The sequence below is a fragment of the Chelonoidis abingdonii genome, chromosome 25, assembly GCF_003597395.2.
Source record: "Chelonoidis abingdonii isolate Lonesome George chromosome 25, CheloAbing_2.0, whole genome shotgun sequence".
Lineage (NCBI taxonomy): Eukaryota > Metazoa > Chordata > Testudines > Testudinidae > Chelonoidis > Chelonoidis abingdonii.
The window spans coordinates 13,015,635-13,039,242 of NC_133793.1; the positions used below are offsets into that span (position 1 = coordinate 13,015,635).

The following is a 23,608-nucleotide window of genomic DNA, read 5'->3' on the forward strand; positions in this document are numbered from 1 at the left end:
TGTGTTCTGGAGCTGGCAGCAGGGGCAGGAGGGCCTCAGTGAAGGGGGACTCCCAGCCCATGCAGGGTCACTAAACCAACCACAGCATCTTCTGCACAGCCACTGGAGCGGGCCGGTGGCCCCTTGGTGCATTGGGCAGGGGCAAGGCAGGGCAGGGCAGAATCTCTATATTCAGAGTCTCCTGCAGCCTGAGGTCTTGGCCTCGATCTGCTTTGGTAGGAAAGAGAGTGGCGTGTAACTGAAGAACACGGACGTGCCGAGTCGGCCATGGTACATGGAGTTAGTGGCTTGGGAGAGCAAAGTCATGGAGTCTGGAGTGTCACATTTTCAAACTTGGGGGCTAAGTGCTCTTTGAGGTGCCTAAACGGAGCCTCGCAACCTGAGAACGGGGCTTCTTGTGCATAAGGGTCTGTCGATGCCGCCAGCAGAGGTGTGACTGCAGCCCATGTAGACACACCCGAGCGAACTTTGCTCTAGCTAGTGCCAATAACAACGGCAGTGAAGCCTCAGCAGCAGGGCGAGGCACTCGGGTATGTCCCCAGGATTCTGGGTGGGTGTGGACAGCCAGTGCTGCCGTGGTTTCACTGCTGCTATCATCAGGGCTAGCTCGGGTGTATCTACAGATGCTGCCCCTACCCCTCTGACTGTAGTGTAGACAGAACTTTTATCACATGGAATCCAAACTATCAGAGGTGGAGGAACCCACAGACTCTGATTTAGACCAGTGCCAGTGGCTGGTTCTACTCCCCTCACTGTGTTCTCCAGGGCTTTGTCCCGTCTTGTCTTCAGTGATCCAAGCAATGATGCTTCCACCACTTCCCTTCAATGTCTATCCCACCCTGTGGGAGCTCACTTACTCTCTCGACACTGTCTCTAATTATCCTTTGCTTGATTTCTTGTCGTTACTTGGAGTTTTACCCTCTGCCCGTTTCCTCTTGTTCCATGGGTGTTTGCCTTTCAGGGGGACAGTTTTGAAGCCACTCCGTAGTACTTAGCTAAGCGACCAGGTTTCTCTTTTCCTTTCTCACTCTAGTCCCGGGCCGTTTTTGATGCTGTTCTCTGAAACACACACACACACACACACACACACACACGATTTAATCACTTCTCAGCATCTGCTGGCTTTTTTTAGAAATAGAAATTGATTTTGAATTGTGCAAATCAGCCCATGAAATCGCGCTCTCTGTCCCTGTCTCTCGTTCTTTATAGTGTAACAAAGTGACTGCATCACGTCTTGGGGGATGTCTGCGCTGCATTCCCAGGGTGTGAATGCAGCTCACGGAGACATCCCCAAGCGAGCTTTTATCTAGCTAGCTCTGGTCCTGCATCCGTGAAGCTGCAGCAGCCTCGTGAGTAATCACCCAGGGTTCGGGGCAGGCAAGCCATGCTGATGTGCCTTCACTGCTCTGGAACCGGAGGTTGGTATGTCTGCATGAGTTGCAGTCATGCCGCGTGACTGCACAATAGACATACCCTGTGAGACTTGGCAAGAGAGTAGAATTCCCATGCAAGGGACTCGTGGGATGAGTCCCAAACAGGCAGGCCCAAGCCTGGGATACACGATGCTCTACAGAAGGAACTGGAACATGTCCCTTTCTTTACTGATTGAAATTCTCCTTCCCACCCCTCGCCAGGATACGGCCCCGGAGATGGTGCATGTGTTTTCCGAGGGGTCTGGGAGTGGTGTGACACACAGTGTATCAGGCAGATCACATGGAACAAATCCATGAACAGCCTCCAAATGAGGCGCTTTGTTAATTGGATAAGAATAGCCTCCCCCCACCACCCAATATAATAATTCAAGTAAAGCAGCCAGCTGTTATAAGGAGAGAGAAACTTACAACAGAGCCCAGAGAGGGAGATAGGCATATAGGGAAGACACAAGACTGGAAGCCCAGAGATTTGGGTTCTGTTCCCAGACCATGGCCCTGAGGCAGGTCATAGTGCCTCTTTGTGCCTCAGTTTCCCCACCTGTAGGGTGGGGATACTGATGCTGACCTGCCCGGCAGGGAAGGGCACGCAGAAGAATCCACTAAAGTTTGGGAGCACCTAAGAATGCTTCCAACTAAAACAAAACCCAAAGCTCCCGGGGATTTGGGTTGGTTTCTGAACTTTGTGTGGCCTGGACGCTTGGACCTGAATCTCCAAATGCATCAGACTCGGGGGAAGAGCCAGGCTCACAGCCATCACTGGTGCTGTTCTCCAGCCTCGGGCAAGTGCTTGCTTGAAAGGATGTTAGACCTGCCACTGGGCCTGAGCTGCTTGAAACCCAAGACTGGGTTGTGAGCGTATCCCCCTCTCCCAGAGCCGGCAGGTGCTGGGAGGGCCCCTGGGGTGACCTTCTCCCCACTCAGGGCAGCATGTATGGGCTCTGGAGGGAGCTGCATTTGACCTATGCTAGGAAGAATCTGGGGCCTGATCCCATCCTGACACTAAATGGGGAGGGGGCAAAGGGGGTGTCTGAGGATTTCCCCAGCCCAGCAATCTCATTATCTCTACACCTCTGGGGGGCTGTCGCTGTCTTTGCAGTTCTGCAGGGCTTGGCAGACAAAGGGATATTTCCCCCCATCCCATTGAGCCACTGCAATTGGCAGTGACTCTTCTGCAGCTCCGCTGGAACAAGCCCACAGCTGCGCTTGACTCGCAAGGAATGGGCTTCGTGCTTACTGAAAAGCCAGCCAGAGCGTGACAGCAATGGCCGCATTCCCCGCGGCTCAGCCAGCCCTGCCTTCTTCAAAGAGTCCACACGGTTTCCAGTGAGCTTTGGCCATTAGGGATATTCGGGGTGGCTGGTGTGTCCTATGTCAGTTAGTTAACAAAACCCCAGACCCAAACACCCCTGGATCTTTACCTGTCTATCTGCTTAGGTGCCTGTCTGCCTCCTTATAATCCCTGTAGTTTCTGAGCACCCTGAGGCATTACAGAATCTATCCTCACAGCCCCCCTGTGGAGCAGGGACGTATCTGTTAGGATCAATAAATTATCCCCATTTTGCAGATGGGGAAACGGAGGCACAGAGCAGTGAAGCTACTTGCTTTGGCCACACAAGGAGTTGGTTGCAGAGCCGAGGACTGAGGTCCAGTTCAGATCTGCATATCACATCTCTGCCCTGCCTCTCAGGAGTCCAGACAGGGACCCCCCACGCTGAACCCTCACCATGAACTCAGTCACAGGTGTGAGTCCCCAGGTGGTTCCAAGCCCAGCCCAGGGCGCGTCGGTGGTTTGGCTCCAGTGGGATGGCCTAGGATCATCAGGCTTTATTATAAAGCCAGCTTGGTAGTGTTCCTTTAAGTGGCATACCTGCATGGTGGTTGGGCCGAGGTAGAGCTCCCCTCAGAGGAGTCTCGCTTGGCTAGAACAGGCCACCGAGCTCTCTGCTTGGCCATTGCTGTTCTTGGGCCGAGCCTTTCTCTATTTCCTGAGCTACGGCAGAGGCCAGCGCCCAGTGCTGGCTGGCAGCAGGATGCAAGGCCCTCTCTGCACGGGGTGTCAGGTAGGAGGCAGGCCAGGTGAGTATTCGGTAATAAGGAACCGGCACTAAGGGGCTATGGCATGGGAGTCGTTGCGCCAGGTGCTCTGCCCCCAACTGACAGCTGAGTCCCCCCCTCTCGCTCCCTGACCCTGGTTTGCGCTGTCAGTCGCAGCACTTCGAGGGCACAGAGCTCTGTTAACAGGAAGGAGGGTTGGGGGCGATTTCATGTCAGAGGTTTGGCCCTGGATGATGTGTGACTGGGGATCAGAAGCACCAGCTTGGCTTACAAACGTCAAGCCCCTGCTCCTGGCCGGTGAAATCTCCGTCAGACCCCAAAAGCCATATGACCCCTAGAAGGGGCGTGCTAGGCAAAGGGCTCACCCCCTTGCAGTATCCCCCACCCTTTTGACAGCTTGCGGATAAAATCAGCCAGTCTCTAAAAAGCGAGATTACCGGGGGTGCGGGAGGGGAGCAGAGATGGGGACAGAGGACAGGCTTGGGGTCACAGGCCCTGTACAGCCTCTCAGCCGTTCTGTGGCAGAGACAGGCTGTTAGTCATGGATGGAGCAGGGCTCGTTCCACTTCCCCGTAGCTCTGCCAGTCAGTGCCCCTCCTGGCCTGCAGCAGCCGTTGTTCTAGTTCTGGGCTCCCCACGCAGCTCTGCCGATGCCTGGCCTGCTGCGCTCCCTGCTATTGCAGACCCCAACCCCAGCTCTGCTTCTGCACTTCCCTCCTGACCTGTCCAGGAACCTCTGCTAGTCTGTGCCCAGGCACCTGAGGGGGACATCTTGTGAGTGAGCACTGGATCACCCTCTGCCTGTTCCCAGCCGTTGTGTGCATCCACACTGGCCTGCGTTGGCATCCTGCTAGGTCAATGCTTTCACACACCGGCCCCGTTATTAAGACCATGGATCCAGTGTGCTGGGTGCTGTGCAGGCAGGCACATAGAGGTTACCATCTGAAAAGCTATAGGCCCAATCCTGGAGAGTGGGGAGCAATTCTTGGAGGTGCTGAGCATGGTTGGCTCCAGTGGCCCAGCCCCTGGCCGGATCAAGCCCCTAGGGAGATGCTAACACAAGTCCTGGTGGTGCAGTGGATCCTGTTCCCCTGGGCCACGATCAGCCAGACCATTTGGAAAGCCACGTTCACTCTCTATTGCCAACGGGACCAAAGGTGCCGGAGCAACAACAAGCTGCCCCAGAATCTGGCTTTCCTTGGCCTGGCCTTCCCCACTTTGTGTCCCCCGCTCCCTTTTCACGTTCCAGCAGGAAGCCCCAGAGTGAGATGCAGGCTGTAGACACAAAGGTAATGCATCTGCTCTGCGGCCTGGCTCCATTACACCCTGCTTGGTATTCAAAGGGCCCTCACAGCCTTTCTCATGGATATTTGTCTCCCTGCTGCTTTATCCAGCCAGAGCTCTGTGCTTTCACTGATATCTCTCCAAGAGAAATTGGACCTCTTCTTGCCTGATGTTGGTTGTCCTCCCCCGCCCTTCCCTCAATTCAGAGTTGTTTTTTCCTCCTAGCATGCCAGACTGCAGATTCATCTCCTATCTCCAGCTTCTGACTCTGTTTAAGAGCAGATAAGCAGAAGGAAGAAAAAGAAATAAATGAAAGGGGTAGTTTTATCCTATGAGCCCCGACCGGGCATTGCTTCCACCCTTCGACAGCAGGGTTTCTTTCCTCAGCCGCATGGCCAGTTGAGAGCCAGGAGAGAGCATCGGAGACGTGCTCACGAACAAGAGGGAAGCAAGGAGGGCACTGGTGCTTTGTGCCCTATTAGCTTGTACCCTCATCCCAGCCATGTTCAGTATCCTCTTAGGGCCTGGGCCTTGCCTGCTCCTAGCGGGAAAGCTCCCAGCATCTCTCTGCATCAGATCATTCAGCCCTACAAGCCACATACTTCTTCTCCAAGGCAGCAATTTTTTGGGGGAGGTGGAGGGTGACTAGGAGGAAATAGTAATGCATCGGTAAAAGGATGGTATCATCCCATCGGGCCACATTCTGATCTCGGTTACACCAGAGTAAATAAGGAATTAAGTCCATTCCATGTGAAAAGAATAATTAACAATCAGACATAATGAAAACTACAGCATACAAATGCCTGGAGGGGCTATAACCCACCTGCTTCAAGGCATAAACCAACCTTGACTATCAGGGGTCAGGAAGAAACTTCTCCACTGAGCAGGCTATTCCATAATTGCCCACTAAGAAGGCAATTTCTTGCCCCGTCTTCTGAAACAGCTGGTCCTGGCCACTGTCTGAGGTGAGACGCTGGGCTACCTGATCTGATCAGTCTGGCGAGTCCTATCAAGTAGGAAGTCAGCAGCTTGACTGGGATTTCAGGTGTCTCTCCATGAGGTCTGCCCCTTTTGTGGCTCTGTTCAGCAGGAGCTCTGTCCAGGGATGTGGTATGAGACACAGGCATTGCAGCTTGTGAGTTTCTGTGCAGGAGGCTTTCAAGGCATCTGATGAGTTTTACATGTAGATGTTTTTTGGGAGGGAAAGTTATTATTAATGCCAAAACTTACTGAAAATTACCAACCAAAAACAGCCCCCCAAAGATTTTGTTGAGCTCATCTCTCAACTAGACAATCAGCTTGTCACAAAAGGTCATGCCAATCCCTAGCTCTTACAGAGCACTCTTCATCTGCAGGGCTCAAATGCTTTACAAAAGAGACAAGTGGCATTAGCCATGGCTGGGGAAACAAAGGCACAGAGCAATGAAGGGACTTGCCCAAGGGCACCCAGCAAGTCTGTGGCAGAGCTGAGACTAGAAGCTTTGTCTCCTGAGTCCCAGTCCAGGGCTTTGGCCACTAGGCTACACTGTCTCAAAGCAGCTTTTAACTCCACTCATGAGACTGGGGATGCCACCTGCCAACTTGGCACTATAGCTGTCCTGTACCATCGGGTGCACGGTCTGTCCAGTGCTGCAGTTGCAGGACCACTTCTCTCACCATCCCTACTGATGCAATATGTCACCATGGCCTGCCTTTGGACCTGAATCAAGTCATTGGGATCCAGCTCTGGTAAGGAAGACGGATCCTGGAACAAGCACATTGGGCGACCACTGATGTTGCACTTGTTACCTTCACCCTGACCGTGTTGCATGGAGGGTGCCAGTGTGTCCTAGTGAGGTTGTTAAAGGATGCAGAGTAGGAGTCCTTGATACTTTTCTCTCCAGAGTCTCTTGAGCTACTGGGAGACCCCAAGCTTCTGATACCCCTGATCATTATAAGGCCTGTTGATTTAGGCAGATGTCCAACCGAGGACTTACTAAGATGGAACAAAGACAGCGAAACGCTTCAAAAATAGTGTTGAGATCCATTTTGGGGCCAGCAAGGGAGAGTGACCTGTGGAGAAGGGAGCTACGAGAGGCCTACGGAGAACCAAAGATAGCAAATTATAGTGAAACCCCGACGACTCCAGTGGGCAGAGCGTGGGGTTACGCTGACAGGAGACAGACCAGCCAAGGATCTCTTAGAAGGACATCCTTATGGCATCCAACCTCGTGCCCAACCAAGGAGAAGATGGAGGGATAATACTGAGCAAGAACTGAGAGCTCTTATTATGAATGACCATCAGTGGAAACACCATGCCCTTGTCAGAAAGAGGTGGGAGCAAATTGTGCAAGCAGCCAATGATCTCCATGGTCTATGAGCCAGGGAGTAAATGAAGTAAGTAAGTTGCTGAGAAGCAGGCCCAGCCCTCATGGCTTCGATCAGACCACACACGCTCACAAGGCCAGTGGCTCTCTGTTGAGCTGAAGGCATCTCAGTAGGCAGAATGTCTCACCTTGGTGAGGTTTTACCGGCACTGCAGCTCCAGCAGGAACTTGTGCTGAGGCTCTTCTGCAGAGGAGTGTCTGCCCCTAGCAGGCTGGACCTGAAGCATTCTGGAATCAATAAAACTTACCTGGCAACTCTGTCGGTCTTTTGCTGTTCTCAGATTGTATTTCCTGTGTCTCAAAGCACATCCTTGCACTGAACTTCCTGCCGAAAAGCCTGCACTAGGGAAATGAAAATTGTTGCAGCATGCTATTGGTTAGGACATGCCAAGCGTGCAATGCCTCTACCACCCCTTGCGTCCACACGCATTATAAACTCAGGATGAGGGCTGTAGCTCAGGTCTGGTGGAAAGGGAGAAGGCCAGGAGTCTCCCCGCAGGATGCTGCAGCTTGCTGACTGTTTGGGCCAGCAAATCAGCAACACCTGCATCCTGGCCCAGGATTCTGGAAAGAGAGATGCTTTCCTAACTGGTCGAGAAGTGCACCTCAGCCAAAGAGATAAGCCTGGGTAATAGCCACCAGCCTCATGGATTTCACTGTGGCATTGGCTGAGTGCATTTACTCTGGAAGCTAAGTAGGGTGAGGTTCCCTCCCGGGGGGAGGCAGGGGCTTTCCAGGACACCTACCACCCGGGGCATTCAGAGAGCAGCTACTGCTCCCCCAATTGTTTGCTGGAGTGCAGTGCTCTGAATGGCTCCCTTTCAGTGAAAGAAGCCAGAGGCACAGCTAGCTGGAGGGATCATTAAAAAGCAGACCTGTCATGCTGGAGAATAAAGGGGACCAATTAAACTCCTTCCCCTCCCAGATTCTGAACCAGCAATTTAAGGCAAGTATGTTAAGAGCTAGGAGGAAAAGACTATGGGCCAAAACCTCAGCTGATGTAAATCCACAGAGCTCCATTGACTTAAAAGGAACTATGCTGATTTATACCAGCTGAGGCTCTAGACCCATATTTTCCATCAAAATCTTGTTCTTATTAGCCGCTAAGGGTCAGAGCTCAACGACACCAGTGTAAATCTGGAGTAACCTCATTGACTTCAGTGGGGTTCCTCTGGATTTTGTCAGCGTAATGGAGATCAGAGTCTGGCCCTTGGGAACGGGTTCTTGAGGCTCTGAGCAGAATTTTAAACTCTTCCTCTGACCCTTGCCAGCCAAGCAAGTACCCAGGAAAGTGGAGCACGGCAGAGTATTTAACAGGGGGAACTAGAAAACTGATTTGCTTCTACACCTCGAAATCAACCCTGCTGAGTTAAAGATGGATCTGAGCCACAGACTTCAGATCCCGGCCTGACTGCTTGAAATTCAAAGCTGTTTGGATGCTAGAGCTGGTCCAAAAAATTTCTGCAGAATGGTTTGCCTCAGGGAAATGCTGATTCCACAGGAACGTGTTGAATCAGTCAAATTTTTCAGCAGGCTGGCCAACTCCCTGGCAGGCTGGCTTAGCTTGTTGGCTCTCTGGCTGCTTGTGTGATGGGCAGGTGAGCTGCCTGGTTCCCCAGCTGCTCAGGGGGCTTGATCTCTGAGTGACCGGCTCCCTCGTTCCCTGGCTGCCCTGCTTTTTTTGAAAAATTCTGTTCTGATTCTTCCCATTTCCACCCTCCCCTCCAAAGATTCCATTTTGCTAGAAATTTTGCAATTCTGGCTTTTCCTTTTGATTCAGAAGGAATTATGTTTCAACGGTGCACATTTTTCCACGGAACAGAAAAATCTGGTTCCCATACAGCTCTAGCCAGGTCTGGGATTAGGCTGAACTCTGCAGCATAGGTGATCTCCAGATGGTTTTAGAGCACAAGCTGTCATTGCTAATAGCGGTCATTGGGGCTGGCTGGGTTCTCTGCACTGGGCTTCTTTCCAGCCCTAGGATTTCTCTAACATTTTATCTGAGTCCCCTCAGCACTTGCCAATGATCAGCGTTGCAGATAACCACTGGTTTGATTTTGATCATCTGTAGTTTTAATTGCCTCCCCTTGTCATTTAAGTGGAAGATTGTCATGTATCGGGGTGCCGTGGCACATGCGGGGTAATCAATTTTGTAGTTGCACTGTAACCATTTGGTCATTGTCACTCAGCCCTGGGCTGCCTTCTCTAACAGCATGGCTTGGTGAAAAATACCTAGCTCATTTGTTATCTGTAGTAAATATCTTGGTGATTGAGTGTGGAAGGAAAGGCTATTTGTGATGCACTTTAATCATCATTAAAAATAGCCGAGATTTCCCTGTGCTCCAGTGGGAAGCGAGCAGGACTCTCCATTAATAATTCTTATGACTAAAGGCGCACACAACCTCTCAGCTGTTTTCTTGGATCTCCTGTGGGTGTGGGTGTGGTGGTGGTGGGGGGTTCTCTACTGGCCAGAAAGAACCAGGCCTGTGGCTGCACTCCTAATGGAGCCGAAAGAGGGAGCAGAAGGCTGGAGAACAGGTATCATGGTGAGAGAAATAGTTTTAAAAGGTTATATAAGCAGGCTTATAATGTGTGTGTTTGCGCATGTACTGCCGCCACTTCTGCAATACAACAGGAGTGTGTGTGCGCGCGCACTGCTTTTTATAGCAGAGCTCTGTGTCTGTCCTGCGCCCCACTCCTAGAACACAACAGGTGTGGAGACACGGATGTGTTGGGGGAGATGGAGAATCATCCACCAAAGAAGGAAAAAGCCAATTTGACAGGGCCTTTCTGAGACGGGAACTGGTGAGAAACGGCTCCCCTGGGGGCGAGTGCATTTCCAAAAGAACCTTTCTCGCTGCCCTGTTACAAGTCGGTTCTCAGGAGAAAAAGATAAGAAGAGCATGCCCGTGACCCTTTGAACATGCCTAGTCTCATTGGGCGGGGTGGGGGCAGGGTGCTTCACATTATTGTCCTGGATAGAATGGTTTATTCTAAGGTGATTCTTGCATATCCTCAGGTCAGCTGTGAGCATGCAGATGTGTTGCCTTTCATTTCCAGCAACTCTCTTCCTTTCTGTCGTCCCCCTCTCCCCTCTCTCTTGCCTTCCCTGCCTCAGCACCCATCCACTGCATGGTGAATGGAGCAATCTTTGGCCTGTTGTCATCTGAGATTCCAAATAAACCTCCCCCTTCATTACTCTGGAGAAAAGCTGCTTATGCAATTTCTGCTGTTCTCTTTGTTTGCACGCTTGCCAGGAGGAACTACTATTCCTATTCCTATTACCCGTAAGTAATTGTCATTCTCTCTTGCTCGCTCTGCCACTCTCTGCTCCGGCAAGTTTCTGTTTCTGTCAAGTAAATTTTAAGTGCCTCTTTGGCTTGTTAAAAAATGCTTCCAAAGTATTCACGGGCTTCCAGATGACACGGAAAACATGCAGGGACTCATTTCCAAAAGAGCTCAGCATTATGGGAACACAGGAACCATCAACCCCAGGTCCAGCTGTTGCATTATCCTCTCTGAGGGTATGTCTACATCACACACTTCTTTTGGGTGTGTGCGGCATACACACCCGCGCAGCTCCCCTAGGCCTTGGCTACACTGGCGCTTTACAGCGCTGCAACTTTCTCGCTCATGGGTGTGAAAAAACACCCCCCTGAGCACAGCGCTGTAAAGCGCCAGTGTAAACAGTGCCCCAGCGCTGGGAGCGTGGCTCTCAGCGCTGTAAGCTAATCCCCACTGGGAAGTGGAGTACCTGCAGCGCTGGGAGAGCTCTCTCAGCGCTGGCACCGCGACCACACTCACACTTCAAAGTGCTGCCGCGGGAGCACTCCAGCGCCAGCGCTTTGGAGTTTCGAGTGTAGCCAGGCCCCTAGTGCCGGAGTCTAGATGAGGAGGCTTAGGTGAGTGGAAATGCCTGAAGGCTGTTTGCTGGAGACATTCCCTACTTCTGTGCTCACCCAAGCTGTGCCTTCTGGTCTGTTTTTAGCAGTGTAGTTGGAGCCTTCCCCTGCTGCAAGAAAGGACTGCAGGGAAAAGCTCTGGCAGGAGGAGGCAGGTGAAAGTCTCTGCCACCTCCACACTGCCAAAGCTTTCCCTCGCTGCCTCCCCTCTGCCAGAGCCTTTCCCGACACTGTAGATACATGGCAGGCACAGCACGGTGTGGATGCAGCTCTTAATGTCTCTGATGTCAGCGATTGGCTTAAACCCTCAAGCCCAAGGTTTACGATCCCTTCTAAAATTGGTAACCCTTTAGGTGCTGGGCCCTTTTGAAAGTCTGCTCGCCTATGGGTGCTGAGCCCATGAAAATCAGCGCAGTGGGAGCTGCGAGGTACTGAGCACTCCTGGAAATCTGGCTCTGCCTAAATGAGAGCTGGGCTTTCTGGAAAGACTGGCCTCCATTGTGGGTGCTGAGCACGTGAAAATCTGCTGCTGAGCTCTGGTGAAAATCTGGCATGGAGGGCCTCGTTTATCTCAGAATCCAGTGCACTTTCACCCGAGATAAATGGGACCCCCTGATGTTTTTTGTTTAGGGGCTTGGCTTTTTATCTGACATATTGTAGCAGCATCTCAGAGGCATGTAACATTGGGAGGATTGTGTTACGTTGTAATTGCCTCATGGGTGGAGGGAGTGGTGATCATATTACACAGTAATTACTTCTGGGGGTGGGAGGAGATGGATGGGTTACATTGTAACTACTGCAGGGGGAGTCGTGTCACAGTGTAAGGGTTCTAGTGCAAAAGCCTCTGATGGTGTAACTGAAAAGCTGGTTCTCGTGTAATTTCAACCCTTCCAGGGGGTTGGACTAGATACCTCCTGAGGTCCCTTCCAACACCGATATTCTGTGAATTTCATTGGGAGCCCAGTCGATACCCCAGCGAGATGCTATATAACAAGTGTTCCTTGTGTGCCTGTCCTTCCTGGGAGGAAGTTTCTTGCTGGCAGAGCTCACTGGCAGGGGGAAGCTGCAGCTGGCATTATTGTCCTTCTACAGCTGCTGTTGTGGGGTATCTTTGCAGACTGGATTCAGAGGCTAAAGTAGCCTAAAATCCAGTTACATCAGCCAACAACTCTCCACCAATGGCCTGTCAGGCTCAGCCCCAGGTTGGCTAGAATTGGAGGGGAGCCCAGACTGCAACATTTAAACACGGATCTGGATTTTGGACCATTTAAGGTTTGGGGAGGGTCTGATCTGGAGTTTTGTCAGGTACAAGGTCTAGATCAATCTCTGGGACTGGATTCCAACTTCCCCCCCTGCCCCACGCATCCCCCAAATGTTTGGTGCAGACTAGAGCTGATCAAAAAAAGTTGCTTTTTTTAAACCAAAATTTGGCTTTTTAAAACACAAAATGTTAGCAAAAAGCTGTGTATATTTTTTTAAGTTCTGGTTTTTCAGCAAAACTCAAAATTTTGAATTGCCAGGTCCCCCCCCTCCCCAGTGAATGTATGAAATCACTGGCACCTCGGGCCCTGATCTTGCGAAGACTTATACACCTCCTTAACTTTACCACTGGGTGGGAGTACTCTGAGTGGAAGTCAGTGAAGCTGCTCTTAGCAGTAAAGTTCAGCACGCATGTAACTGGTGGCAGATCAGGGCTTAAGCTCCGTATTTCATTTTATCTATTTGCCTTTTTCCTTTTCCGTGCTGTAACTCCCCCCGACTGCCTCAATGTGGGAAGAGTGACAGCGGCAAAAGAAAAATGAAAATGGGGGTGGGAACTCTCCAATGCGTACATCACTTGGGGCGAAAGGGGGGAGGGGAGAGGAAAAAATAATATTTTTTTCCTCAAAAAATATTTCTTAAAAAACATGGCAAACCTGAGCTTATGCTCCGTTTTGAACCCTGCAAACCAGGAACAATTGAAGCACTTTCTCCCAATGTTGACACCATTTTTCAACCAGCCGTAGTTCAACCTCTCCTCTTGTTAGCCTCCCGAGGCTCTGAAGGCCCCTCCCAGCCCCCCAGTGTTTATTCTGTATCAAGCTAGAAGGGCCAGAGTGGCAGAGTCTGCAGGCTGGATTGTCCCAACTTTTAGTGCCTTGAGTATGCAATGTGTGCCCCAGAATGAGAGGGATGGAGAATAACTCCTCTTGCTGTCGAACGACAGTAATAGTGAGTGTTGCTTAGCACAGCGCCAGCCGTGAGTGCCCGGAGTCATTCCGAAGGCCTCTCTGTCCATTGCATTCCTGTTCTGCTGGCCACGCTTTCCCAATAATAAATACACTACGGGCAAGGCAAGGCCTTGAGAATTAGCAGGAACTTGCCAGACAAGGGCCAGGGGAAGCCTTCGCACAAGGCAGATGTTCTGCTTCCTTCCACCCTCCCCGGGCAGTTAAGTGGGGAGGGGGCAGCTTTCACCAGCAGCAGCTTGTGCTCCAGGGAAGGGGCTAATGGCAGTAATTGCTTGCAGGGGGGTGTGTGAGCTGGGCCCCAGCACAAAGTGTCCTGGAACTTTGCTGGATGCAGGGGATTAGAGTCACTCGCAGGAGCAAGGGTGTGAGCGTGACCTTCTGGGAAGGGAGGCGTGTTCCGTGGGGAATGAGCTGCATTGGGAGGATACTTGCGATGCCTTCACGTTGCTCAGAGATTACCACAGTCCGGGGCGGTGGCTTGTGCTGCCCTGTGCCAACTCTCTTCTGTGCGTCACCGAACACCTGGCAAATGTACAGAAAATAGACCTCTGATTGTACTGGGCGGTGGCTGAGCCTGGCTCCTGGGGGTCTCAGGGTGACCCCTGCAACAGCCAGTTCAGTGGGTCTGACCCCACTGCCTTGAATGACGTTCTACTCCTCTGTGCTGTGGGTGAGGATGGGAGGTGGTTAACACACCGTCGACCCAGGCAGGGAATTGTGGCTTGGAAGCAGCACTGTTTGCCAACCTATGGTTTCATGGCAGAGAGCTTCTTCTCTACCCGCTCTGGGGCCCAGTGAAGGAGTTCTGAGAGCTGCAATCCAGGAAGTGCTGGGGAGTCGAGGAGAGGGCGAATGAGTGGGACACCAGCCTGTCTCTTAGGTCTGTGTCTTCCTTCTGCTTGGACTGCGGGGAGCAAAACGCAGATTGCAATTTACAGGTGCCTGTGTGAGAGGAACAGTGCTAGCTAACGACGGCACTGGTCCAAGCCCTGAGAAGTGTGCTTGGGGCATAATCCTGCCCAGGCTGTGTGAGTTCCGAGGCCTTTTTGCATTTCTAAATCCAGGGATTCCTTGATTTTTATGATCTGTATTTCCAAAGAGCCTGGGAGCCCTAGTCATGGACCAGGATCCCATTGTGCTAGGTGCTGTACAAACACCAAACAAAAAACTTACAAGCTCTTTGGGGCAGGCATCAGACAAGAGCTAACAGATGGAGACAGGCAAACAGGGTGCACTGTGACAGTATTGGTCAGCGCAACAAGTCGACACTCCACAGCCTCTTGGCAGGCTGCTACGGCGGGAGGAGAGGAGCCGAAACAACTGTGGGTTTCACCAGCAATTCAGGCCCAAGATTTCAAAAGCACCCACTCCTTTTAGGAGCCTCAGTTTTGGGGAACCCATCTTGTTGCATGGAGAGCCTGATTTGCACGTGGTCTAAGCTGGAGTCCAGGGGGATCAACACACGCTTGAGCATCTGTGAAAATCAGCCCTGGGGTGGCGCCACCTGGGCCCCTGACATGAAGGCCACCGAAATAGGCATTGAGGTCAAGATTTAAAGGATGGGGCCCTAAAGTGAGGCTCAGGTGTTCTGATGTAGGCACCCAAATCAGTGGGCTGAATATCAGAAGTGCAGAGCAGCCAGGAGACTCCCCTAGGTTACATTTTGTACTGAGGCTCCTAAGTCACTTAAGTGCTTCAGAAAATGTCACCTTTTAATGGGCGCTGCTGAGCGCCCAGACCTTGATCCTCAAAGGGACTTAGGCTCCTTACCATCCATGATGGAATTTAGGAGCCCACGTGCCTTTGGGGATCTGGGCCTCTGGGCTTTCAGGAGTTTCGGTGCATGTCTGGATCTGAGGCTGAACACCATTGTCCGATTACCTTTCGTTTGTTTGCGAACCGGCTAAGCAAACAGGCCTGGAGAGTCACAAGTGCCTGGAGATTCTGGGCAGCAACCTGGGATGCTGTAATGGTGCCTGGTTTTCACAGGGCCGGTGCTCAGCACTCGCAGAACATGTCTACGCAGTGAAGGAAAACCTTTGGCACTGGGTCTCAGAGCCTGGGTCAGTTGGCTCATGCTTGCAGGGCTTGGGCTGCTGGGCTAAAAATGGCAGTATAGCTGTTCCTGCTCGGGCTGGAGCGTGGACTCAGACACCCACCACCCTCCCCAGGTTTCAGAGCCCAGGCAGGAGTACCAGCCCTGCTGTGTTTAGCTTCGCAGCCCCTGAGGCAGGTGACCCAGGTGAAAACCAGGCTCATGCCTGGAAATAACAGTGTGACTGAGCATTACATGTGTTTGTTTTCTCCCTTGGTAACCCTCCTATAGGAAACCTGTCAACATGACCAAAGCTACTATTAACTACCGCCACGAGAAGACCCACATGATGAGCGCCATCGACCGGAGCTTCACAGACCAGAGCACCCTGCAGGAGGACGAGAGGCTGGGCCTGTCCTTCATGGATGCACACAACTGCAGCAACAGGGGTAAGGACTAGGCAAGAAGGTGCCCAAAGGCTACAGTGATGGGTGTGGTATAATATCCTCTATAGAAAGGAAGGGTCGGTTCAGCACCTGGCCGTCCTGCCCTCCCCACTCAGAGGAGTCATTGGTATGCAGCGAGTTGTGTGCTAAAGTGCTCGAGAACAAAGTGAATTGGGTTGCTGTTTCAACAATAATGTGGTGCTAAAAATGGTTCACAAATCTGAGCTGCAGGACTGTGATTAGCCAGCCGCCAGGCTAATCCACCATTGCACTATCCATGAATCTCCCATTGACTGTGAGTCATGACCACACTCTCATCAGCCTGTGCAGGGCTCCTCCACCGAATGCAGGTTATCATCATTCGTTACAGTAGCCTCGAGAGGCCACAACTGATATCCGGGCCCCACTGCGCTAAGTGCTGTACGCGTGCAGTGAGAGACAAGCCCCACTGTGAGGCGCTTACAATCTGAATAGGCCAAATGAAGAGTGGGAGGGGAAACAGAGCTGGGAAGTGTCCAAGGTCCCACAGCAGATCAATGGCAGAGCCAGGAAGAGAATCCAGGTCTTCTGAGTGCCCTAGCTCCCAGACAGTGCTGCCTCTCGGCTTCTTTCATGCTGCCAGATTGGGAGCCAGATTTCTCCTAACGAGGCTCTTCCCTAAAACCATCAGTTCAAGGAGTCAACATGGGCTGCAGTTGCTGTCATACCATTTTCATCCACCAGGACTGCACAGATTGTACAGCCTGCCAGGGCTCTGGTGCCAGGCATCAGTGACTGCCCATGCAAATAGATCAACCCGACTGCAGGATCCACCTGGACTCTTGACTCATTTTCTAACCTGGCACTGGAAAGCACATGTCTGCCTGTGGATACCTGCCCCCGCTTTCAGTCTGTGCAAACAATACTGCAGGTCCTCGCACACTGAAAGGGTTCCTGGCCCTCTCTATATCCCCGGGGGCAGCAATCTCGTCAAAGCCACCTCACGCGTGTGTGCAGAGCCATGTCTATAATATGCCAAACTCCCTCAAGATGTAACTCCACTGGAAAAAGCGGGTGGGTGGGGTTTGAGCTGCAAAATTCAGATCCGTCTCTCAGCCCCCCCTCCTCTGGATGCCAGCTGGAATTCTGAGAAACCCTGGCCTAAGCCTGGGTGGGTTTGGATCCAGGCTTTTAACTTATGCCGAGCTTGGAGTATATCATGGGCAGCTTTCTGTTGTTCTGTATAGGCATGGGTCTTGCAGGGTGAAAAGTACACCGTGCTCATAATAGAGGGAGACTGATCATTTCACACCCGCTGGCGTATGCATTTCTAGGCTGATTTAGTTGTAAAATAATTTGTTCTATGCCCTACTTGCAACCATATGCTAATAACATCTGTTACTATAACTTCAAGATGCTGCTTGCTCCCATCTTCCCTATGCAAGAGACAGGATTAATATGGTTCCCAGCATTGTCTCACAGATAATAGAAGCCCAGAGGGCAACCTTTTCCTCCTTTGATATATCTGGATAGGTGTATTATTTTTGAGCTACTGTCCTATTGTGGCTTCTTGAAATGCTCTTAACGAGACTGGTTCATATGAGCATTTTCTCCTCCAAGCATCTGAGAGTTTGCAGCCCAGACTCACTGCTGACTTAACACATGCCAGAGTCAATGGGGCTGCATCTGCTTCAGCCAGAAGTGGATTTAGGTTCATTTCTGGGTGGTTGTGCATGAGAAAGGGGCTTCTGTGATGTTAGACATGAGGCCTGATTCTGCTCCTGCTTATGCTGCTGTAGCTCCGGGCCCACTGTGGAGTTGCTCTGAGTTGATGCTGGCGAATGGGAGAGCAGAATCTGGACTTTAGCATCAGAGACCACAAACTGATGCTCATTGCAGCGTTTGAAGGGAATACTGATGTAAAGACTTGAGCTGTTCCTGATATCAGGGAGTGGGACCACACCTGTGCCTCCTTAGGGGAGCGCTGGGGAGGAACGCAGGCAGTCTCCCTGCTGATGAGGACTCCTCCCGATCCCTCCATTCAACAGAGAGTGGGTATGGGGCAGGGAGACACCAGCTGAGCCGGAGTCCAACTTTTCCCCCTAACTGAAGAAAATAGCCCCATCCCAAATCTCTAAACACCAGTGTCGAAAACACACCTGGCACCCGGCTGAGCTGCCTGCAGGTGACAAGCGCTGGCACAGCCTGACGTTCTCAGTCAACTTTCCCCAGTAAAACAGACCTCAGAGTCCCAGCGCAGGCACCAGACTCGGCATGCTTTTTCCACCTTTTCCTTCCTGGAAAATAAAATGTGGGGAGCATTCTAGTGGTTAGATGCTGGGCTGGGAGTCAGGACTCCTGGGTTCAGGTCCCAACTCTGTCCCTGACCTCCTGTGTGACCCCTCCATGCCTCAGTTTTCCCATTTGCCAATTGAGTAAATAATAGTTCCTGCTGTCACAGGCTGATGTAAGAGTACATCTAGTGAATGGCTGTAAGGGTCCTTGGCTGAAAGGAGCTATTGTGCATAATTGCAAATTATTATCATCATTAATTTTAATTGTGTTCAGTGTCCTACAGATCTCATAAACTCCAGTTCATATCACCCATGTTTCATCTCTCCCCTGCATCGCCGTATTCCATTCCCAGTCACTCTCCTGTCAGCATAATGACATGTTTGAGGTCCATTCAATAGGTATCATTTCACTTCACGAAGGCTGAGACAATCATTTACCCAGGGACTAAGACATTTACCAAAAGCGTTTGATTTTCTTTGCACGCTGCGTGCACTATTTCATGTATGGGGTTTCCTGCATTCTGTTAACATATCAGCCCTCCTTTAACTTTTTATAACCGCCGTAATGGAGACACTAGAAATCGCAAAGTGTGGATGAGGGATTTGGCATTTTCTAGCAGATGCAAGGAACCCCTGGAGCTTTATGAATGAACTAGAAAGAATTGTTTAGACGCATTAGGGTTACCACACCCAGAAGTCAATCTTACAGAGAAGATACTTGTTTGCAGTCGGCAAACAGTGCTGCCTTCCAGAGAAATGCTCTGCATCGAACAGGACTCTTAGCAAAGTCAGAGCTCAGAACGTTGGGTGGGAGCATCTGGGGAATCCTGAGAATTAGTCACCGAGCAAGGTAGTGATGGCTCATAATGAAAAATACAGAGACTTGTGCTGAGTTTGCCCCAGATACTACATGGGCCAAATTCTACTCCCATTTACATTGGTGTCAGTATTGAGTAACTTATCCAAGTAGTGACAGTGAAGTCCGTTGACCTCAAGACTAGAAATAAGACGCCTTTTCAGCTGTGAGGATAATTAACCATTGGAACAACGTAGGTCAGGGGGCGATGCATTCTCCATCCCTTTCAGTCTCTGAGAGAAGACTGGATATCTTTCTGAGACATCGGAAAGGTGCAGGCTTCAGAGAAGTGACTGGGGCCTGCTTTTTTGTCTGTGTTGTGCAGGAGGTCTGACTAGAACAGGGGTCGGTAACCTCTGGCATGTGGCTCGCCAGGGTAAGCACCGTGGCAGTTTGTTTACCTGCCGCATCGGCAGGTTCAGCTGACGCAGGTCCCACTGGCCGCGGTTTGCTGTCCAAGGCTAATGGAGGTGGTGGGAAGCGGCGTGGGAAAGGGATATGCTGGCTGCGGCTTCCTGCCATCTCCACTGGCCTCGGCCGGCGAATCGCGGCCAGTGGGACCCGTGATCAGCCGAACCTGCCAATGAGGCAGGTAAACAAACTGGCCTGGCCCTCCAAGGTGCTTACCCTGGCGAACCGCGTGCCAGAGGTTGCCAATCCCTGGACTAGAAGTTGGTACTGGTGTTTTCTGGCCTTGAAGTCTTGGAATCACTCCAGAACGGACTGAGAGCACAGTTTGACCTCATCAAAGCAGTTGTTTATTAACATGCGTATTCCTCCCCCACCCCTCTGCTTTAATTAAGCCATATTGAAGTATTACGATGCTAGTTTTAGCACCTTACCGTGCCCAGCCCCGCTGCACTGGCGCTCGTGCTGTGCCCTTCCAAAGGGTAGCTGCAGGGGGCGCTTCCACAGAACCCCAACGGAGAGTCCGATGTGGGAAGAGTGCCCCCTCCTGCAGGCTGTGTGTCCCTGTGCAATCTCCTATCTAAGCACCAGCTCAGCCCAACTCTGCGTAGCTTGAGCAAATCAGCCAGGAGCACCAGCCCGCTGTATCGTCTTCTGAACTCCTCCTGTGCCTGTCCCCAGGTGACCAGCGCAGCAGTGCAGTCAATGAGTCCAGCAGCTTACTCGGAGGCTCCCCCCGGCGCCAGTGCGGGCGCAAGGGCTCCCCATACCACACCGGGCAGCTCCACCCTGCCGTCAGAGTGGCTGATCTCCTCCAGCACATCAACCAGATGAAGACAGCGGAAGGCTATGGCTTCAAGCAGGAGTATGAGGTGAGAGGGGGGAGCTGTCGGGGAATCCTGCCTGCTACCCTGTGCTGTTCTCCCCTTCGCCTGCTCCCACCCCCACCCCTGACATAGCCGAGGGGCAGGGCAAAGGCAGCTGGATTCCCAGGGCAGATCACTGGAACTCCGGCCAGGGGGTATTTCTGCAAGCGTAGGATGCTGCAGACACGGACCAGCACTCATCTGAATAATGGGAGTTTGAGGTCAGCTGTCTCATGGGGGGAGGGATAGCTCAGTGGTTTGAGCATTGGCCTGCTAAACCCAAGGTTGTGAGTTCAGTCCTTGAGGAGGCCATTTAGGGATCTGGGGCAAAAATGTGTCTGGGGATTGGTCCTGCTTTGAGCAGGGGGTGGGACTGTATGACCTCCTGAGGTCCCTTCCAACCCTGAGATTCTATGAAGCACCAGGGCCCAGATCCTCAAAGATATTTAGGGACCTCACTCTCCTGCTTTCCCTTTGCAAACCCAGGCTGCACTGCTCTTTCCTTGCCCAGCACGACTGGCTTCAGGACAATGTCAGGTCCACCCCTTGCTATCATGCTGAGTGCTTCTCTCTCCACCCTGTGATAGACACCCACTGCGTTCCCTTGTGCAGCAGCAGCCCTGCCTGATCAGCATAGATGGTCTCCTCTTGTTTCAATGCAGAGAGCATATGCCCCCAGAGTCATTAATGCCTCCATTCCTGTCCCTATCCTATTAGGCTGAAGTAGCTATAATGGTGAGATCTGCTTTCTGACACTTGCTACAACGCACACAGCAGGGCTGATTTCCTGATTCCTTGGTGTCCCACAGGCCTGGCTATTGAAATCCCCCAGTGAAATTACTGTTTAATGTTCACTTGTTTCAAGTGCAGGAACCTTTTCACCCCCCTCTTTTATGTATTGGACAAACCTGGTTAGTTATAATCATTAAAGCTGCTTGAAAAGCTGCGGTATGGGGTCAGAGCTAGTCATTTGAGAAGCACTTCGATATTATGGATGGGGAGAAAACATGTAATTTCCTTCCACTTTCTGCCTCTTATTCCGATCCGTGAATGTTGCTGTTATTACACACCAGGCTGTTCTATGGGGAGAGAAAAAGGGTAAGAAAAGACCTGGAGAAATAAGCAATTTGTAATGATCTGAAACCGAGGGATTTGGGGAACTGACATTTGTATCTGGCACACAGAAGCTCCCAGAAATGTTGTCTGGTTAAAGGAGCAGATTGAAAGTTGGGACTCCTGGATTCTGGTCTTTGTTCTGCCAGTGCTGCACTGCGTACCCTCAAACCAGTCATGTCACCACTCAGTGCTTCAGTTTTCCCTTCTAAGAACAAATAATACAGGCTTGGCTCACAAAGTCAGGGGTCGGGAAGGAATTTCCTGCAGGGCAGATTGGCAGAGGCCCTGGGTTTCTTTTGCCTTCCTATGCAGCGTGGGGCGTGGATCACATGCTGGAAGATTCTCTGCATCTTGAAGTCTTTAAACCGTGATTTGAGGACTTCAGTGGCTCAGACACAGGTTTGATACAGGAGTGAGTGTGGCCTGCATTGTGTAGGAGGTCAGACTAGATGATCATAATGGTCCCTTCTGACCTTAAAGTCTGTGTGTCTATGATTGGGTCCTTAGTTCTTAGAAAATAATGCGTTCTTCTTCGAGTGCTTGCTCATATCCATTCCAGTAGGTGTGTGCGTGCCGCGTGCACGTTCGTCGGAGACTTTTACCCTAGCAACACTCGGTGGGCCGGCAGGGCGCCTCCTGGAGTGGCGCCGCCATGGCGCCTGATATATACCCCTCCCGGCCCGACCGCTCCTCAGTTCCTTCTTGCCGGCTACTCCGACAGAGGGGAAGGAGTGCGGGTGTGGAATGGATATGAGCAACACATCTCGAAGAACAACAGTTACAAAGGTGAGTAACCTTAGTACTTTAAATAGTAGTTAGTAGTTAGTTTTCGTTCTTTAGTAGTTGTTTGTAATTAGTTAGTAGGGATCGCGGCTTAGCCCGTCCCCTACCCCGGTACCGGGCTCATGCCCGGGTCGCCGGGCTTCAAACCGTGCGTGGCCTGCCGCCGACCGATGCCCACAGGCGACCCGCACGATTCTTGCCTGAAGTGTCTGGGCGAATCCCACCTGACAGACAGATGCAAGATTTGTAAGGCATTCAAGTCCCGGACCAAAAAAGAGAGGGACGTTTCGCCTTAAACAGTTGCTCATGGAGCAGCGCTCACTCCACCGTCCTCGGCACCGCCCGCGGCACCGGGAACAAGCGCCTCCTCGGCACCGCATCATACGCCTCGAAGAAGACACCTCACCAGTCTCCGGCAACAACTCCTGGTCGGCACCGCTCGCGCTCTCCGAGAGGCAAGAAGCGTAAGCCTCCTGCGGCCACTACACCAGCCCCGCAGTCAGAGCGCTTGCCCCACAACAGACCGCCCGGCACCGACTCCTCTGCCGCGGCCTCGAGGTCTGTTGCACCGTTGATTCCGGCCTCGGAAAGGCCGTCGAGTCCGGTGCCTATTGGCTCCCCGGCGCGTGCCGCGGTTGAGCTTATTGTGCCTTCGACCCGGAGACGTTCTCAGCCGCACGAGACCTCATTGCGATGACGGAGCCTGAGCTGCCTCGACCCCCGGCACCGCCGGTGCGGGTCCCACAATCTCTGGGCAAGCCGGCTCTCGTGAGACCTTCTTCACCCGGCACCGTGGGACTTCGTTCCAGGTCGAGGTCACGCAGACGGTCCCGGTCTCACCATCGCTCCGGATCCCGCGGCCGCTCGCAGTCCCGGTACCGTTCCCCTTCACGGTACCGGACGTACTCGCGGTACCGCTCACGGTCCCGATCGCCGTCGCGCATTACCAGCGCCGTTCCAGATCTCGGCACCGCTCTCCGGCACCGCACGTCTCGGAGCCGGTCTCGGCACGGAGGGTCCCGGCACCGATCGACCTCCAGGCACCGCACGTCTCGCAGCCGATCTCGGCACGGCTCCTGGCACCAGGTCGATCTCCCGGCACCGCGCTGGTAGTAGGTCCCGGTCGCATTCGCGGCACCGGCGGGACTCCAAGTACCGTTCCCCAGCACCCACGTGGACAGTGATTCAACTGGCCGTAGAGATGATCCTCTCACACTCTCGGCCCCGCCGTGGCCATCCGCCAACCATCCGTTTCCTCCCATGCCGACTCGGCATCTTATGGGGATTCGGACACTCAAGGACCTCAGCCATGGCCCTTTTGGACTCCGTGGGCTTACCACCAGAGCCAGGGGCGTCACCAGCCACCGCCTCGCTCCGTTCCCTCCGACAAAAGGGCACCTGAGTCCACGGTGAGCAGACCACCTCCAGAAACTGTGGAGCAGCTCCCAGCCCGGGACACGGCTCACCCTGACCAAGCCGTAGATGCCCCACGGACCAAGAGTCTCTTCAAGACCCTTTGGTCCCGGGAGTCTCATCCTCTTCTTCCCCGGACGA

At 52.4% G+C, this 23,608-nt stretch overlaps 1 protein-coding gene across 4 annotated transcripts in view; it reads left to right on the plus strand.

Annotated features, from left to right (window-relative positions):
* PTPRU (protein tyrosine phosphatase receptor type U) overlaps positions 1 to 23,608 on the plus strand; it is a 281,840-nt gene that overhangs the window by 203,485 nt on the left and 54,747 nt on the right. For 2 of the 4 annotated variants that reach the window (XM_075060956.1, XM_032802873.2), the window contains 3 exons: positions 10,396 to 10,425; positions 15,598 to 15,755; positions 19,971 to 20,161. In XM_075060956.1, coding sequence (XP_074917057.1) covers positions 10,396 to 10,425; positions 15,598 to 15,755; positions 19,971 to 20,161 — 379 coding nt within the window. The remainder of the gene's footprint in view (positions 1 to 10,395; positions 10,426 to 15,597; positions 15,756 to 19,970; positions 20,162 to 23,608) is intronic. The other 2 variants (XM_032802871.2, XM_032802875.2) reach the window with 1 other exon arrangement.